At 45.3% G+C, this 18,324-nt stretch overlaps 1 protein-coding gene across 1 annotated transcript; it reads right to left on the bottom strand.

Moving 5' to 3' along the window:
* Window positions 1-16,118: 16,118 nt before the first annotated feature.
* On the bottom strand, window positions 16,119-18,324 carry LOC112249753 (ras association domain-containing protein 10). The gene has a single exon (XM_024419529.2). The coding sequence runs from the start codon at window positions 18,030-18,032 to the stop codon at window positions 16,638-16,640; it is 1,395 nt and encodes a 464-aa protein (XP_024275297.1). The 5' UTR covers window positions 18,033-18,324; the 3' UTR covers window positions 16,119-16,637.

The following is an 18,324-nucleotide window of genomic DNA, read 5'->3' on the forward strand; positions in this document are numbered from 1 at the left end:
TAGATGTAAGCCTCATATCTGAGGCTATTGTATAAACAGCGTTATGGTAATGTGGCCGTATTGTCTCTCACAAGTTTCACAAAATTGTACCAAACAGACCAGTTCGTAGCTGGATTCTTCACCGATCTTTTATACCTTCTCCAGAACATAAATGTTGTTCGGACCTCAAGTTCTGTGAGGTGGAAGAAATGTCTTTGTTCTCTCTATGAAAACTCTGTCTCTCTCTATACTGTGGCCATGAGGAGATAATCTCCTCCAGGAATTTACAACCTGAGGTCGCAGCAGCCTGAGTGTAGGAGACAGAGAGAGGGAGATTGTGCTCGCTGTACCCAAAGAGGGCCACGTCATGACACTGTCAAATACCGCCATACTGTCAAAAACAGGGGTAAAGAATGTCATATGATATTATTTAAAAAAAAATATATATATTTTAATTTTACCCCCCTTTTTCGTGGTATCCAATTGTTGTAAGTAATTACTATCTTGTCTCATCGCTACAACTCCTGTACGAGCTCGGGAGAGACGAAGGTTGAAAGCCATGCATCCTCCGAAACACAACCCAACCAAGCCGCACTGCTTCTTAACACAGCGCGCCTCCAACCCGGAAGCCAGCCAAACCAATGTGTCAGAGGAAACACCGTGCACCTGGCTAACTTGGTTAGCATGCACTACACTCAGCCTGCCACAGGAGTCACTGGTGCGCAATGAGACAAGAATATCCCTACCGGCCAAACCCTTCCTAACCCGGACGACGCTATGCCAATTGTGCGTCGCTATGCCACGACGCTATGCCAATTGTGCGACGCTATGCCACGACGCTATGCCAATTGTACGACGCTATGCCAATTGTGCGTCGCCCCATGGTCCTCCTGGTCACGGCCTGCTGCGACAGAGCCTGGGCGCGAACCCAGAGTCTCTGGTGGCACAGCTAGCGCTGCAATAGAGTGCCGTAGACCACTGCGCCACCCGGGAGGCCTGTCACAAGATATTTTGGCCATATCGCCAAGCCCTACACTTTTAGGGTGAAAGCTTTCCCCACAGTCATCATAAAAGCTTCCCTGTCACCACCGAGCTGAGATGTTTGCTCTAAAAAGAGGCGTAGTCATTATTCTCTAGGTTTAGTATTGTAGACTGCATGCCTACCTGGCTATAGGATGTTTGAGGCATTGGAAATGTACATCTTATGACTACATCTCCTTATCCACAGGATGTAACCTTGACTGAATCTAAACAAATGCAGCTTATTTTCAAGATTAATTCTGTCCTGATCACAAAGCAAAACAGAAATTGCTATAAAGATCATGATGATAAATGGATTGAGGCATGGATTGAGATCATTATTTAAGTTACTCCTCTCTCTGGTCTGGTCCATCGACGGTCAACAAAGATAGCGGTAATGTTCCTCTACTGCCCCGGCTTAACTGCCACATTCAATATATTGTGACGTGAGTTTGTACACATTGATGAGGTTATAATTCTCTGGGACATTCTCAGCGACATGAAGATCCAAACAGACAGCCCACCCTGTCTGCACTGCCTGTCCCAGTCAGATCCCATATGGTCAGGGAAATGTGTTTGGGTAGAGTAGGACTGGCTTCTCTCCCCTCTTCCTAGTCGGTGGTAGGACCAGGTCTGTCTCTGTGACTAAATACGTTTTTTGGCTGTCAGAATCCATTCGGTTTTCTGTTCTCTCATTTCCATCTTTTACTTTTACTTTTCTTATTCTAATTCCCTTTCCATTTCTCTCTTCACAGAACAATTGGATTGGCTAGCAAGTTGAGCTGAGCTCTTGTGGTCCATTCAACAGGAGCAGATGTGGAGCTCTGCACTCAGTCCATCAGCGTCAGGCAGAGGTGTGTCTGGACCTTAGAGTTTGTAGTGGTATTAGAGGCTGTGTGTATTATCCATGTGCTTGGTCAATGGCCTGTCCTGCTTATCTACCTGCAGTGGGCCTGCAGCTGAAGAGCAGCTCAGCATGGTCATTTCTGCATGGTCATTTCTCTTCACATACCATGGACTGCCAGACAAAGGGCAGGCAGGCTGCAGCAGCTGCCTAACACGACACAAGGCTGCAGCAGCTGCTTAACACAACACATTATCAAGTCAGAGAGTTGGGGCAAAATAGTGGTTTTCCCCCGAGGCCAATTATTCATGAGATGCAGCAGAGGAAGCAGTCAGGTCTCTGCAGGCAGAGGGGATATTGGAAAACGTAGACAAACTGAGCTCTATGTGCAGTCCCTGTGACAGGTTTCCACTGCACATGGGTTGTTTTTAACCCAGCTTTTATGTGCATGTCCTGTATGTCACCAAACAAGTTCATTCATAACACAGGGCCATAAATGAGGGAGAACATTCATAGCCTACTGTAACTGTGAACTGTTGAAACGTGTTATACTAAACAGGACAGTTGGTATATAAGATGTATATAATGTCAAGTTCCACCATCTTGTTCTCTCAACACTCTCACAGACATTAGTGCAAGTTTTATTGATTATTATTACACAAGTAGAAATAAGGTGAAAAACATCCCATGTGACAGTCCTTCTAGATTCTAGATATAGGCAGTATTATTATGATTAATCTAAGATCTAAGAGGAGTAGTGGAGTGAACCCCAAATCCCCAAATAAACCACACATGATAAAATCCTACCTTCAACTCATCATTTGGTTCATTATTTCCTGTTGTCTCCCTGAGAATTTCCTGTTGTATTTCTGAGCTGAATTTCATATTCAGTGTCTTTCAAATGCATTCTGCATTATGTTGAAGTGCTGTTAGTGCCTGAAGGGATAGGACACCTCGGGACTTCAGTTCTATGTGCAATGCATCTTCTATTATTCAGGGTGGTAATACAACCCTTTATTTCAAGCAACACTAAGACTTTTCACTGTCTTTATCTCTGAACTAAAATAACTCTTTACTTCAAACATCAGGTGCATTCACTATCAAGAAGTACAAAATACTGGACAAAAGATCCACGATACTCCAACATGTAATTGTATTATATTGTCTGTACTTAGAACCACTTAAAATAGAAAAGGAAATGGAATGAATTGATAGCATAAGGTGGATGTACCTGTTGCCTAACATTCATTTCTAGTTTTCTCTTCTGCTCTGGTATTGACTGGTATTGACTGCCAGTGTGGGATCCTAAGCTCTGACTCAGCCATGCTTCATGTGCATTCCTTTTTCACTGAGAGGCACACACAGTATCTCTCTGGCGCCACTGAAAACCACATCCTTTCATGCATGTTTGCCTGTCGCCCCGCTCCTTCTCCTACGTGCTCTGCCTTCAGCACACGTTTAGAAAGGCCCTGTTTGCATGCACTGCAATCACTACCTTTGTTGTCCCTTTTATACAGCGCTGTCACCGAGATGTCAACTGCTAAGCGAGACAAACAACACATCCCAGAATCACCCCAGAAGTCACAGGCTCTGAGACATGAGGGGTTCAAGACACATTGTTCAGTATGAGCTGGCCATTGCACACTCCCCAAACTCTCTTCAATTATACCACACAGTGAAGCTGCATTGTGAGGTTCCAGTAATGTAATCCCTCTAAATCAAAATGCAAATCAGGCCTATTCTCAATCCGCTCCCCTCTTTTTTGAAGATGGCTAGCTGTGATGGTGTTCTTGTGCTTTGTGTGGGAAGAAACCTTACTTTTACTGTTTACCGTAAGTCAAGACACAAAACAGGTCCTAAACTCTACAAGTTCACTCCCTATGCCACAGAGTTGTCAGTATGGAAAAAAAATGAATTCTAGTGCATCGTCTGGATGTATGGTAATATGATTATTGATAGTAGCACATGTAAACAGTATATAATGTTACGGTATTGGAATGTTTGCCATAGAATGTAGTATGGGACATAATATCACATTTGATTCTGTCACAAAGAGATTAAGATTAACATACCAATCATTTATTTTTTATTTTTTTATTTCACCTTTATTTAACCAGGTAGGCTAGTTGAGAACAAGTTCTCATTTGCAACTGCGACCTGGCCAAGATAAAGCAAAGCAGTTCGACACATTCAACAACACAGAGTTACACATGGAATAAACAAACATACAATCATGAACACAGTAGAAAAAGTCTATATACAGCTTGTGCAAATGAGGTAGGATAAGAGAAGTAAGGCAATAAATAGTCCATGGTGGCGAAGTAATCACAATAAGGCAATTAAACACTGGAATGGTAGAATGTGCAGAAGATGAATGTGCAAGTAGAGATACTCGGGTGCGAAGGAGCAAGATAAGTAAATAAATACAGTATGGGGATGAGGTAGTTGGAGGGGCTATTTACAGATGGGCTATGTACAGGTGCAGTGATCTGTGAGCTACTCTGACAGCTGGTGCTTAAAGCTAGTGAGGGAGATAAGAGTCTCCAGCTTTAGTGATTTTTGCAGTTCATTCCAGTCATTGGCGGCAGAGAACTGGAAGGAGAGGCGGCCAAAGGAAGAATTGGCTTTGGCGGTGACCAGTGAGATATACCTGCTGGAGCACGTGCTACGGCTGGGTGCTGCTATGGTGACCATTGAGCTGAGATAAGGCGAGACTTGTAGATGACCTGGAGCCAGTGGGTTTGGCGACAAGTATGAAGCGAGGGCCAGACAACGAGAGCGTACAGGTCGCAGTGGTAGGTAGTATATGGGGCGTTGGTGACAAAATGGATGGCACTGTGATAGACTGCATCCAATTTATTGAGTAGAGTGTTGGAGGCTATTTCCTGCAGTTAGCATTCCAACGCCGAGATAAACAAGAGATGTTGTTGTCCCCCATACAGCTCCAAAATTCTCCAGAGTGAGAGGACCACCAGACCTCATGACAGGCCATGTGAACACTATACACCTCCCATCCAGCCAGCCAGCTATTTACACAACTGACTGAGGGGCCAGGCCCGGGTGTTTTCATACACTGATAAATGGTGCAAAGACGTGATGAAAAGAGGGGAGATGAACCCTGCACCGCCTCATGTATTTCTCTCAGTGGACCTCATGGTGTATGACACCTCTGGCAGCTCCTTACACTCAGGTCCTAATGAGCTCCATAAAGTGAGGGGCCTCTCCCATGCCTGGTCAGGTCCATAGGGTCTCTGGTTGTTGTTTCTGTGTGTGGGATGTTGTACAGACAGACACCCACTGTAGCCATGTCAGAAGATCCTTAACATGGAAGCCAGATGGAATGGATGTTATGCCATGACTTTGTAACCCTTTATGTAGGATCTGTGGTGGAATTACTGCAGATTGTTAGTGTAAACCACTGATAGGATTAGATTTGATTTGACTATTAGTCACATGCACAGTCGTAGATTTAATCGCAGGGTACAGTGAAATTCTTATGCAGGTTAAAAAAAGAAGTGAATTTGACAGTAATAAATCAAATAAAAAATACAATACAAATATATACACATTTACAAATGTAGCAATGATAAATGTCCATTGGGGGGGCAGGATAAGTGTCCATTGGTGGGTGGTGGCAGGATAAGTGGCTGTTGTGGGGGGGTAGAATGTCCATAGGAGGAGCAGCAGGGGAGAAAGTGAGGGGGACAGGGATATCAGATAGCTGCCTAGTGGCTATTCAGAAGCCTGTTGGTCTGGGGGTAGAAGCTGTTGGCGTGTCTGACAGTTTTTGCCATGATTCTCCCATACAGCCCGCGTCTGAGCGATGGAAGCGTGGAGAACAGGCCGTGGCTCAGTTGGCAGAGGAGGTTGTGCTATCTAGTGCATAAGTTCTGGCTTTATGGGTTTGGGGAAATATTGCATTTGGTGGATTTGATAAGCTCAGTGGATGGTTGTCTTCTCTTCTAATACAGCCCATATACTGAGCATAAAAACGTTCAACCTGTTTGAGGTGTGTCCCAGTCTGTTGGACCACTCTGAAACTGATTCATTGTTTTCTGAGCCAAAGGTATTAAAATGTCAGCATTACCTTAGGGCCTGTGTGTTCTTTCAAAATGCAAAAGCCAATCAGCATAGTAAGTTATGAGAAATGGCAGATGAGCAGAGAACTGTGAAAGACAGGGAAGAGGAGGGAAGAGGAGTCCTTGTTCCATTTAGAGTTTTGGCTTCAGACTAATCCCCCTCTGACATGTTCATAAGTTTGCTGGAGTGTCCAACTTTGTTAAATATGCAAGCACAAAGGAATAAAATTATGAAGCATAGTATTTTCCAATACATTTGTTTAGACTGGGAACATCAGGGTGGCTGTCTAACCACTGCTTTTAATCAGGGCAAGGTGTCTGGTAACATGACTGAATACAAACAGTGCAGCTATTCCCTCCGCAAGGCTATCAAACAAGCTAAGCGCCAGTACAGAGACAAAGTAGAATCTCAATTCAACGGCTCAGACACAAGAGGTATGTGGCAGGGTCTACAGTCAATCACGGACTACAGGAAGAAACCCAGCCCAGTCACGGACCAGGATGTCTTGCTCCCAGGCAGACTAAATAACTTTTTGCCCGCTTTGAGGACAATACAGTGCCACTGACGCGGCCTGCAACGGAATCATGCGGTCTCTCCTTCACTGCAGCCGAAGTGAGTAAGACATTTAAACGTGTTAACCCTCGCAAGGCTGCAGGCCCAGACGGCATCCCCAGCCGCGCCCTCAGAGCATGCGCAGACCAGCTGGCCGGTGTGTTTACGGACATATTCAACCAATCCCTATACCAGTCTGCTGTTCCCACATGCTTCAAGAGGGCCACCATTGTTCCTGTTCCCAAGAAAGCTAAGGTAACTGAGCTAAACGACTACCGCCCCGTAGCACTCACATCCGTCATCATGAAGTGCTTTGAGAGACTAGTCAAGGACCATATCACCTCCACCCTACCTGACACCCTTGACCCACTCCAATTTGCTTACCGCCCAAATAGGTCCACAGACGATGCAATCTCAACCACACTGCACACTGCCCTAACCCATCTGGACAAGAGGAATACCTATGTGAGAATGCTGTTCATCGACTACAGCTCGGCATTCAACACCATAGTACCCTCCAAGCTCGTCATCAAGCTCGAGACCCTGGGTCTCGACCCCGCCCTGTGCAACTGGGTACTGGACTTCCTGACGGGCCGCCCCAGGTGGTGAAGGTAGGCAACAACATCTCCTCCCCGCTGATCCTCAACACTGGGGCCCCACAAGGGTGCGTTCTGAGCCCCCTCCTGTACTCCCTGTTCACCCACGACTGCGTGGCCATGCACGCCTCCAACTCAATCATCAAGTTTGCGGACGACACAACAGTGGTAGGCTTGATTACCAACAACGACGAGACGGCCTACAGGGAGGAGGTGAGGGCCCTCGGAGTGTGGTGTCAGGAAAATAACCTCACACTCAACGTCAACAAAACTAAGGAGATGATTGTGGACTTCAGGAAACAGCAGAGGGAACACCCCCATCCACATCGATGGAACAGTAGTGGAGAGGGTAGCAAGTTTTAAGTTCCTCGGCATACACATCACAGACAAACTGAATTGGTCCACTCACACAGACAGCATCGTGAGGAAGGCGCAGCAGCGCCTCTTCAACCTCAGGAGGCTGAAGAAATTCGGCTTGTCACCAAAAGCACTCACAAACTTCTACAGATGCACAATCGAGAGCATCCTGGCGGGCTGTATCACCGCCTGGTATGGCAACTGCACCGCCCTCAACCGTAAGGCTCTCCAGAGGGTAGTGAGGTCTGCACAACGCATCACCGGGGCAAACTACCTGCCCTCCAGGACACCTACACCACCCGATGCTACAGGAAGGCCATAAAGATCATCAAGGACATCAACCACCCGAGCCACTGCCTGTTCACCCCGCTGTCATCCAGAAGGCGAGGTCAGTACAGGTGCATCAAAGCTGGGACCGAGAGACTGAAAAACAGCTTCTATCTCAAGGCCATCAGACTGTTAAACAGCCACCACTAACATTGAGTGGCTACTGCCAACACACTGTCAATGACACTGACTCTACTCCAGCCACTTTAATCATGGGAATTGATGGGAAATGATGTAAATATATCACTAGCCACTTTAAACAATGCTACCTTATATAATGTTACTTACCCTACATTGTTCATCTCATATGCATACGTTGATACTGTACTCTATATCATCGACTGCATCCTTATGTAATACATGTATCACTAGCCACTTTAACTATGCCACTTGGTTTACATACTTATCTCATATGTATATACTGTACTCGATATCATCTACTGTATCTTGCCTATGCTGCTCTGTACCATCACTCATTCATATATCCTTATGTACATATTCTTTATCCCCTTACACTGTGTATAAGACAGTAGTTTTTTTTGGAATTGTTAGTTAGATTACTTGCTCGTTATTACTGCATTGTCGGAACTAGAAGCACAAGCATTTCGCTACACTCGCATTAACATCTGCTAACCATGTGTATGTGACAAATAAAATTTGATTTGATTTGATTTAGATCTTACAGATAGAAGTCAGTTCTCTCTCTGGTTCTCTGGGCAGTTTGTTACAGTATCTGTCACGCCCTGGCCATAGAGAGGCTTTTATTCTATATTTTGGTTAGGCCAGGGTGTGACTATGGTGGGCATTCTATGTTCATTTTCTATGTTTTGTATTTCTTTGTTTGGCCGGGTGTGGTTCTCAATCAGAGGCAGCTGTATATCGTTGTCTCTGATTGAGAACCATATTTAGGTAGCTTTTCCCCACATGGTTTTTGTGGGTAGCTGTTTTTTTTTTGTGTGTCTGCACCTGACAGAACTGTTTCATTTCGTTCTCTTTGTTGTTTTTGTCATTCAGTGTTCTGTTCTATTAAATAATCATGAACACTTACCACGCTGCGCTTTGGTCCACTTCTTCCAACAGCCGTTACAGTATCACCATTCCATCCCAGGTCTGTACTAGTAGTGTAAGGTGAGAGATATCAGAGCAGGTAACAATAGAGAGGTGGATGGGTGATGTGGGTGAATAACACACATGAATAGGTTCCACATGGATAGTGTCTTGTCTCAACGCTAATTGCTGTCAAAGTATCAGATCCCATTTTATGGTTATCAAGTATCTTTGATGTTGGATAAAAGTTTTCTAACAAAAACTCTATGGAAGTATTGTGCATGATCTGAACATAACACCCCTCTGGTCTTATGTTCTGCACCCTAAACCTATATACCAACATGCTAGTGTGAGACTTATTCAGCAACTTAGAAATACTATTTTTAATGCTCTCGTACACTCTTCATACAATAAATAAGAAGTGCATTGTACCATAACAGACGTCATCTGCATTATAACCTTTAGGTTCTCATTAGACATCCCAAAATATTTACAGAACTTCCTCATAGCACCACCTGTGAATTTATACTGTCACACCCTGATCTGTTTCACCTGTCCTTGTGATTGTCTCCACCCCCCTCCCGGTGTCGCCCATCTTTCCCATTATCCCCTGTGTATTTATATCTGTGTTCTCTGTTTGTCTGTTGCCAGTTCGTCTTGTTTGTCAAGTCAACCATCCCCTGCTTTTCCCCAGTCTTTCTTTCTTGTCCTCCTGGTTTTGACCCTTGCCTGTCCTGGCCCTGAGCCCGCCCGCCTGACCACTCTGCCTGACCCTGAGCCTGCCTGCTGTCCTCTACCTTTGCCCCTGTTGCTGTAATAAACATTGGTATTTCGACACGGTCTGCATCTGGGTCTTACCTTTATCCTGATAGTACGAACCGGCCATGACTGACCCAGCAGACCCCGGCCAGTTGCGCGACGCCATCTCCTCTAATGGAGCCACCATGAGGAACTGCTTCGTGGTCTCATTGAGCACGGCATGACAAAACATTAAGTACACTTAGCATCAGGAAGCTTGGTCATGAAAATCAGAAAAGCAATCAAATTAATCGTTTACCTTTGATCTTTGGATGTTTTCACTCACGAGACTCCCAGTTACACAACAAATGTTCCTTTTGTTCCATAAAGATTATTTTTATATCCAAAATACCTCCGTTTGTTTGGCGCATTATGTTCAGAACTCCACAGGAAAGAGCGGTCACGACAACGCAGACAAATTCCAAATAATATCCGTAATGTCCACAGAAACATGTCAAATGTTTTTTATAATCAATCCTCAAGGTTGTTTTTAAAATATATAATCGATAATATATCAACCGCAAATGTCTTTCACAGTAGGAGAGGGAAAAGCAATACCTATCAAAACTCATGTGACCACTTGACGCAATGTTATCGTTCTGGCTCATTTTTCAAAATAAAAGCCTGAAACTATGTCTGAAGACTGTTGACACCTTGAGAAAGCGATAGGAAAGGGAATATGGTTAATATCCCTTTAAATGCAGCAATGGGAGGCTATGGAACATGGAGTTTTCAAAATAGAAGCCACTTCCTGGTTTGATTTTTCTCAGGGTTTCGCCTGCAATATAAGTTCTGTTATACTCACAGACAATATTTTGACAGTTTTGGAAACTTTAGAGTGTTTTCTATCCTAATCTGTCAATATGCATATTCTAGCATCTGGTCTTGAGAAGTAGGCCATTTACTTTGGGAGTGTTATTTTTCCAAACATAAAAATAGTGCCCCCTAGCTTCAAGAGGTTAAAGAAATCAGGCTCACTGGTAGGAGCGAATAATCTGGTGGGCCAAATGGAGAATTTTCCTGCTTCCCTTACTCGCACCCCTGTTCATGCTGTGTGGAAACCAGTCTAAATCTGTCCAGGTCCTCATTGACTCTGGGGAGGATGAGAGGTTTTTTGGATACAACCTGGCTTCTGAGTTGAACATCCACACTTAGGCCGGGTCACTCATATTACCACTCCTATCAATCTATGGGTGTCAGATAATCACAGTGAGACTATTCAATTCCTGCTCATCAAGTCTCCTCAGATTCCCGTGGTATTGGGATTCTCCTGGCTCAGGCGACACAATCCCCTCAACTGGTCTACTGGTGCCATCATGGGCTGGAGTCCGTTCTGCCACACCCAGTGTCTGAAGTCAGTGCAACCTGCCCCGGGACGTCTTTCTGGGGACTTAGAATGTGCCCCGGACCTCTCCGCGACTCCCACGGAGTACCAGGACCTTCGGGAGGTGTTCAACAAGGCCTGGGCTACTTCGCTTCCACCGCACCGACCATATGACTGTGGGATTGACCTTCGCCCTAGCACCACTCCGCACTGGGGACAACTGTACTCACTGTCGGGACCGGAGACCAAGGCTATGGACACCTACATTGGGGACTCCCTAGCTGCAGGATTTATACATCCTTCATCCTCTCCCGCCGGTTCTTCTTTGTGGAGAAGAAGACCCTGTGCCTGTGCATCGACTACCGGGGACAATGACATAACGGTGAAGAACCGCTACCCGCTACCACTCATCTCCTCGGCCTTCGAGCCGCTCCAGGGGTCTACCGTGTTTTCCAAGCTGGATCTACAGAACGCCTACCACGTGGTGCGGATAGGGGAGGGGGATGAGTGGAGGACTGCCTTTAACATGGCCAGTGGCCACTACGAGTATTTGGTCATGCCAGTTGGCCTCACCAACGCCCCTGCTGTGTTCCAGGCTCTGGTAAATGATGTTCTCTGCGACATAATATTGAATAGCCATTGTTAGTCCTCTGGTTTTGATTTTTTCAATCATAATCAAACACATAAAACAGAGAACCTCCTACCAGGCATCCAGGATAGAGGCAGTAATGTATACTGCTGCTATGTCTCAGATCCAACACCTGACACTGGATACCTACTATATACAGGTACAGTGTATACTAAACACTGGTTGGTTTACAGTGTGTGTGGTATCTAGGAATCCATACAGTAAGGAGTTTAGTTTAGCTATAATCCATACAGTAAGGAGTTTAGTTTAGCTATAATCCATACAGTAGGGAGTTTAGTTTAGCTATAATCCGTCTTTGTAGGAAAACTGCTGGAACCACCAAAGTAGCCGACTGTATATGGTGGAAAATCAGAGCGTCATAAGAACCTGGTCAATCTGGACTCCTACTCCAGTATGTTAGAAACAAAAGAAAATGTGGAACACCTGAAGTAGTTTCTCCTTTTGAGTGCGCTCAGTATGCTGTGTATGCTTATGGATGGGGGTGCATTAGTGGCTGAGTGCATGCTATGCTTGGCTTGTATGTTGTTGTCATGGTTCCTGTATACAATGTTCAATGGCTCTGAATGCCAAATATGAATTCTATCCTACTGTAAAGCAGCCAAATCAGGGAAATGGATGATTGTAGTGAGTGTCAGGATGATTGGAGCCTTGCTTATTGGTCTGGAAAGTCAGTTTGGCGCTGACATTTTTTCTCTCCCTCTTGTTTAAAACACAAACAAACATCCCCCCGAGCAAGGCAGTGTCCCATGACCATGACTTGATTGACACCTGCGCCCTATTTTGGGTTCATCTACTCTGGAGTCACTGAACCTTCAAATATTAGAGTACTGATAGTGTGGTAGTTATGTGTATGTGTGTGTGTGTGTGTGTGTGTGTGAGAGAGAGAGAGAGAGAGAGAGAGAGAGACAGCAAGTAAAAAGGGGGAGCAAATCAAGTGTTTTATCTGGTCTGGTTCTATCATGGGGGAGCGTGTCCCTGTGTAAAGTGAAGGTTTTGGTTCAGACTGTCTGAAACCTGGATCACCTGGGTCAACAGTAATAACCCTGTCCTCTCCTCATGCTGCAGTAATGAACTATTTATGGGAGGGGTGGAGCTAGAGTACCTGTCATTATCACCCATTGATAGATACCTGCCTCGTTCAGGACAGGGGAAGGAGTTGCAGGGAGTCAGTAGGGCAGGGCCTCATTATAGGGGGTGGGGGCTCGGTGCAGGAAGAGATTGATGAAGGATCAAATACATGGCAGTAATTGCGTCCTGTTTGCTGTTTGAGAGATGAAGGAGCCCCCTGAGAACCTCCTCTTCTAAATATACCTCCTCCCCAAAGCTACAGCTCAGTCACCACAGTGTTTCTCACTTTCCCACACTCCTTTGAAGGGCTTGTAGAATTCATATAAAAATGATCATGTATACTTCAGGTGTGTGTGTGTGTGTGTGTGTGTGTGTGTGTGTGTGTGTGAAGAGAGCCTCGTGAAAATAGTGGCATAAGCTACAACAACAGTAAAATGTCATACTAGTTGGGTGGCCATTCTTGTGTGAGCAAAAATCTAACCAAGCCGCTATGGTGTATGTCAGTGGAAGACATACACTATGTGTTCCTGAGCCTGTACAGCCAGGAAGGGAGTTTTACAGCATTCCTCCTCACTGGTGCGTCACGAGAGGTTCCCATAAAATCTAGCCAGTGTTTCTGGGTTGACATTAAAAAGGGATTAGCATTCTCTATCTGTTGTGACCTCTGAGTGCATCCACTAATGCATCCAGATCACATGCTAGTTCATTCAGTGTTGTGCTGGTGGCATGCTAATATCAATTTCTGAATATATTTAATGTAATTGAGAGTGATTGGAATTCTAAAATAATTTCTGAAATAGCATGGTTATAGAGTAAAGTAACCCTACCACTGAGACTGGAGGTTTTCATTATGACTGGTCTTCGACGCACATTATAATCCAACCCTATTATGATCTTTTATAATTTGGTCATCTGGAAAGGCTATTGGCCAAACGTACAGTATGTTGCTTTAATCCATGATTGCCCTGCCCAATCCGAGGTGTGGTAATACTTTAGTCCAGATGTTCACTGGCTGTGATAGACAGACAGAAAAACTATTCGGGCCATTGGAGCATATTACACCCTCTCTTATTCACAGTTTTTGTTATGAAATTCTGTGGCTTATACATATGTAATAACAATATTATCTGAACGATTGAAATGTTAATATCTGTTAAATGTTCTGCAGTGGTGAATGTGAAGTAGAGCCAGGGGGTAATGCTCTGACATTAGCTTTGCAAACAAACCTGATGATGTTATATGTGACAGTATGAATGTATCTGCAGCTCTGGCTTTACAGCTACAATCCCCACACTGCTCAACAGACCAACCAGATTAACACCAACAGCAGGCCTCTGATTACAGCTGATGCTGGTTTGATCTAGTGTTCAGGGATGTGTTAAGAGTGCACTATAGCAGGGGTACAGTAGGGGTGGGCAGGGGGAGGAGAAGGAGGGGATCCTCGTATGAGACCCTGGCTGAGAGGGACTGGATCTGAAGCCTGACTGAAGGCCAGTCAACAGTGAAATACAGTAGAATCATGTGATACCCTACCTGGGTCAGACAGCAAGCCTCACGCTCGCTATTGTGGGGAAATATAATGTAATGCCATACTACTGTATGTCTCTCTGTCAAAGGCATCTCTGCTGCTTCTCCCTGTGTGGTTTATGTCAGAGGAAGTTTTCACCCCTGGAATCTCCTGAAGGCCATGGATATGAGCCCAAATCCTTCGTGCCTTCCCTGGCCTTTCTCACTCACACTGTGGCACAAGCGTCCTGTATGTATCCCTGATCCGTTATGTACTGTACAGGCTCTGGTTTGCGCTGTGTGAGCCCAGCATCTGCTTGGAGTTTTCATCCCATTGCGTAATGCTGCATGCCACCCCTTACCCTACCTACCGTCTCTCTAAAGTACAAATGCCACCCCTTACCCTACCTACCGTCTCTCTAAAGTACAAATGCCACCCCTTACCCTACCTACCGTCTCTCTGAAGTACAAATGCCACCCCTTACCCTACCTACCGTCTCTCTAAAGTACAAATGCCAACCTTACCCTACCAACCGTCTCTCTGAAGTACAAATGCCACCCCTTACCCTACCTACCGTCTCTCTAAAGTACAAATGCCACCCCTTACCCTACCAACCGTCTCTCTGAAGTACAAATGCCACCCCTTACCCTACCTACCGTCTCTCTGAAGTACAAATGCCACCCCTTACCCTACCTACCGTCTCTCTGAAGTACAAATGCCACCCCTTACCCTACCTACCGTCTCTCTGAAGTACAAATGCCACCCCTTACCCTACCTACCGTCTCTCTGAAGTACAAATGCCACCCCTTACCCTACCTACCGTCTCTCTAAAGTACAAATGCCACCCCTTACCCTACCTACCGTCTCTCTAAAGTACAAATGCCACCCCTTACCCTACCAACCTTCTCTCTAAAGTACAAATGCCACCCCTTACCCTACCAACCGTCTCTCTGAAGTACAAATGCCACCCCTTACCCTACCTACCGTCTCTCTGAAGTACAAATGCCACCCCTTACCCTACCAACCGTCTCTCTAAAGTACAAATGCCACCCCTTACCCTACCTACCGTCTCTCTGAAGTACAAATGCCACCCCTTACCCTACCTACCGTCTCTCTGAAGTACAAATGCCACCCCTTACCCTACCAACCGTCTCTCTGAAGTACAAATGCCACCCCTTACCCTACCAACCGTCTCTCTAAAGTACAAATGCCACCCCTTACCCTACCTACCGTCTCTCTAAAGTACAAATGCCACCCCTTACCCTACCAACCGTCTCTCTAAAGTACAAATGCCACCCCTTACCCTACCTACCGTCTCTCTGAAGTACAAATGCCACCCCTTACCCTACCTACCGTCTCTCTGAAGTACAAATGCCAACCCTTACCCTACCTACCGTCTCTCTAAAGTACAAATGCCAACCCTTACCCTACCTACCGTCTCTCTGAAGTACAAATGCCAACCTTACCCTACCTACCGTCTCTCTAAAGTACAAATGCCACCCCTTACCCTACCTACCGTCTCTCTAAAGTACAAATGCCACCCCTTACCCTACCTACCGTCTCTCTAAAGTACAAATGCCACCCCTTACCCTACCAACCGTCTCTCTGAAGTACAAATGCCACCCCTTACCCTACCTACCGTCTCTCTAAAGTACAAATGCCACCCCTTACCCTACCAACCGTCTCTCTGAAGTACAAATGCCACCCCTTACCCTACCTACCGTCTCTCTAAAGTACACATGGCCGCAAGGGCATGAACACACACACACACACACACAAACAGTGATGCATGCATCCACACACTCTCACACATACGCACATGCATGCACGCACACCACACACACACACGTCACACACACACACATGCATACACATACATGGTTTAACATCATCGTATACTTTTTACTCTTCTCAAACTCTTTCCTGATGCATACAATTTGCAGACTTAGTATTGATTAGGCAAGGCAAAGTAATTTTCTACACATTTTAATGAAGCAATTGCACATAAGCTTTTTAAATTATCTTTATCATATTTAAGACTCATCAGTATGTCCACAAAATCACATTGGATAAGTGCAGAGCACTACTTCACTTCCAACTAGAATTAGCACTTGATCAGTGTTACATTTAGCATGGTCTATTTTAAGTCTGTTTAGTCTTGCAAACACAAAGATTTCCATTCCTTAATCAATAATAACCCGTCGCAATAACACAGAGGTGTGTCATATCCTGGCACAGGTCAAAGGGTTTTATATTGAAAAAAGGCAACAAAATATGTGAATAGCTATAATTGCATATATTTAAGTGACCAGGTATTTTGACTATGTATTGGGGTAAGCTACATAATAGTCTATACATTTTGGGACATTTTTGAATACATTATATTGTGTTGTTCATTGTGGGGATAAACTCTGTCAGATCCCTGAGTTTTTAGACATGCAGTAATTATGTCCCATAATTGTCAATAGAATTTGAAGGATCCTGGCAATTCATACCAATGACTCGCACACAGGTGGGTTATCCGAGTCCTGACTGTGCATGGAGCTCAGGCCAGTGTCTGAGTCGTCATCGTTGGCATTGCAAGTCTTTGAAAGCCCCCTGGCTTGCTCCACCCACTCGCTTTTCGTCTCCAGGGGATGCATCATTGCTGCCTCAGTAACCACAGAGTTGCGGTCATTGTCCTCGCCTTGTGTCTCGTCATCCTCTATATACAATGAGTTCACTTTCTCCAGCAAATCCCGTATCTCATTTTCTTTCGCCCCCCAAATATCCTGGGTTGTATTCAAATCACTCCTAATAGCCTCCAAATCCGTGTTCAAGCGCAGTCCAATGTATAAACTAGTATCCAGCTGCGTTTTGATCCTCTCCTCCTCCAGAAACAAATCGTTCTCTAATGATGTATCAGCCTCGAGGGCTAAAGTTTCAGTGTGTGTTGCATGGGCCGTTGATACCCACATAGCGGTCTCTCCCGCGCTGGGTTTCACCTCTTTACTTGACAGCTCCTCCTGCCTTCGCTCCATCCACCTCTGATTCAGTTCCTCTTGGATCTCCACAGTAATGCTGTCCATGAGCGCTTCGTGCTCAGCCAATTCATCCTGAAGTATAATCACCTCCTCACACCGTTGGGCATACTCCTCGAACTGGGCAACAGCCTCCGCGGAGCACGGCTTCTCGCCCTCCTGCTTGGAGAGCCCGTCAGAATGCACATCCACTAAGTATGTGTCCTGCACGTAATTGATCCCATGCATTTTCATTCTGTCAAAATGAACTTTAGCTTCATACCTTTCTATCTCTCTGTCCAGTTCTTTAATTCTCTGGATCTGTTGGCGGATTGTGTGGTCCTGGGATATGACCAAGTGAACCAAAGTTTCCATTTTCTCCCCAGTGGGCGCATCCTTGGACACGGTTTGCACCCTCTTGTTATTTATTTTATCCAACTTTCTGAAAGCTTTCCTGACAATCCGACGCTGTTTCTCAGGTGAGAAGCCCATGGTGGCTCTTGCTGTCCCCTTGTAAATGCACGGACTCTCCTTACTGAGCACCACACGCGCCTCTGCGCTCCGGGGTCCATGGTTAGCCAAAGAAGCCTCATTTTTAACCAACACAAACCGCACGTTCTCCTGCTCCTCTCCCCACGCGCCCCAAAGTCGAAGGATCTTTGTTTTATTCGGCAAAATTCTTTCAGATCCTCTCCATTTTTCTACGATGCAATAGGACTGGGGTGATCCCGAGAGCATGGCTGCAGAGACACATTGTTTCAAGTTTTGATCCTCTAGGAGCACATTGACCACATCTGCACAGGTTGTGCGCTTTGACAGTCCGGAGACAAGCTTCTCCTCTCGGCAAACCCACACAGATATCTTACTTTCCTTGGACTCCATCATAAACTAAAACGAAACGTTATTCCCCTTTAGAATACCATTCAAATTCCGTTGTTTGAGGAGGGAAACCGATTAGAACAGAGTTTTGTCATGCAAGTGCTAAATTAATTGTACATCCACATACGTTAGAAAATAAAGCAACATCCAACATTCTGAGATAAATTGTTCATTTTACGCGTTCCCTCAAGTAGTTGGTAGAGGATGGGAAGTCCATGTAGCCGCTGTCGCTGTTTGCTCTGTGTCCAAGTAAGCACACTCAACTGCGCTCTTTGCGCGCTGTGCGTACAACCAGAGA

The sequence above is a fragment of the Oncorhynchus tshawytscha genome, linkage group LG04 (genome assembly GCF_018296145.1).
Source record: "Oncorhynchus tshawytscha isolate Ot180627B linkage group LG04, Otsh_v2.0, whole genome shotgun sequence".
NCBI lineage: Eukaryota > Metazoa > Chordata > Actinopteri > Salmoniformes > Salmonidae > Oncorhynchus > Oncorhynchus tshawytscha.

Excerpts from the sequence above, each read along its gene's own strand:
- LOC112249753 (XM_024419529.2), bottom strand. The coding sequence starts at position 18,032 with ATGATGGAGTCCAAGGAAAGTAAGATATCTGTGTGGGTTTGCCGAGAG.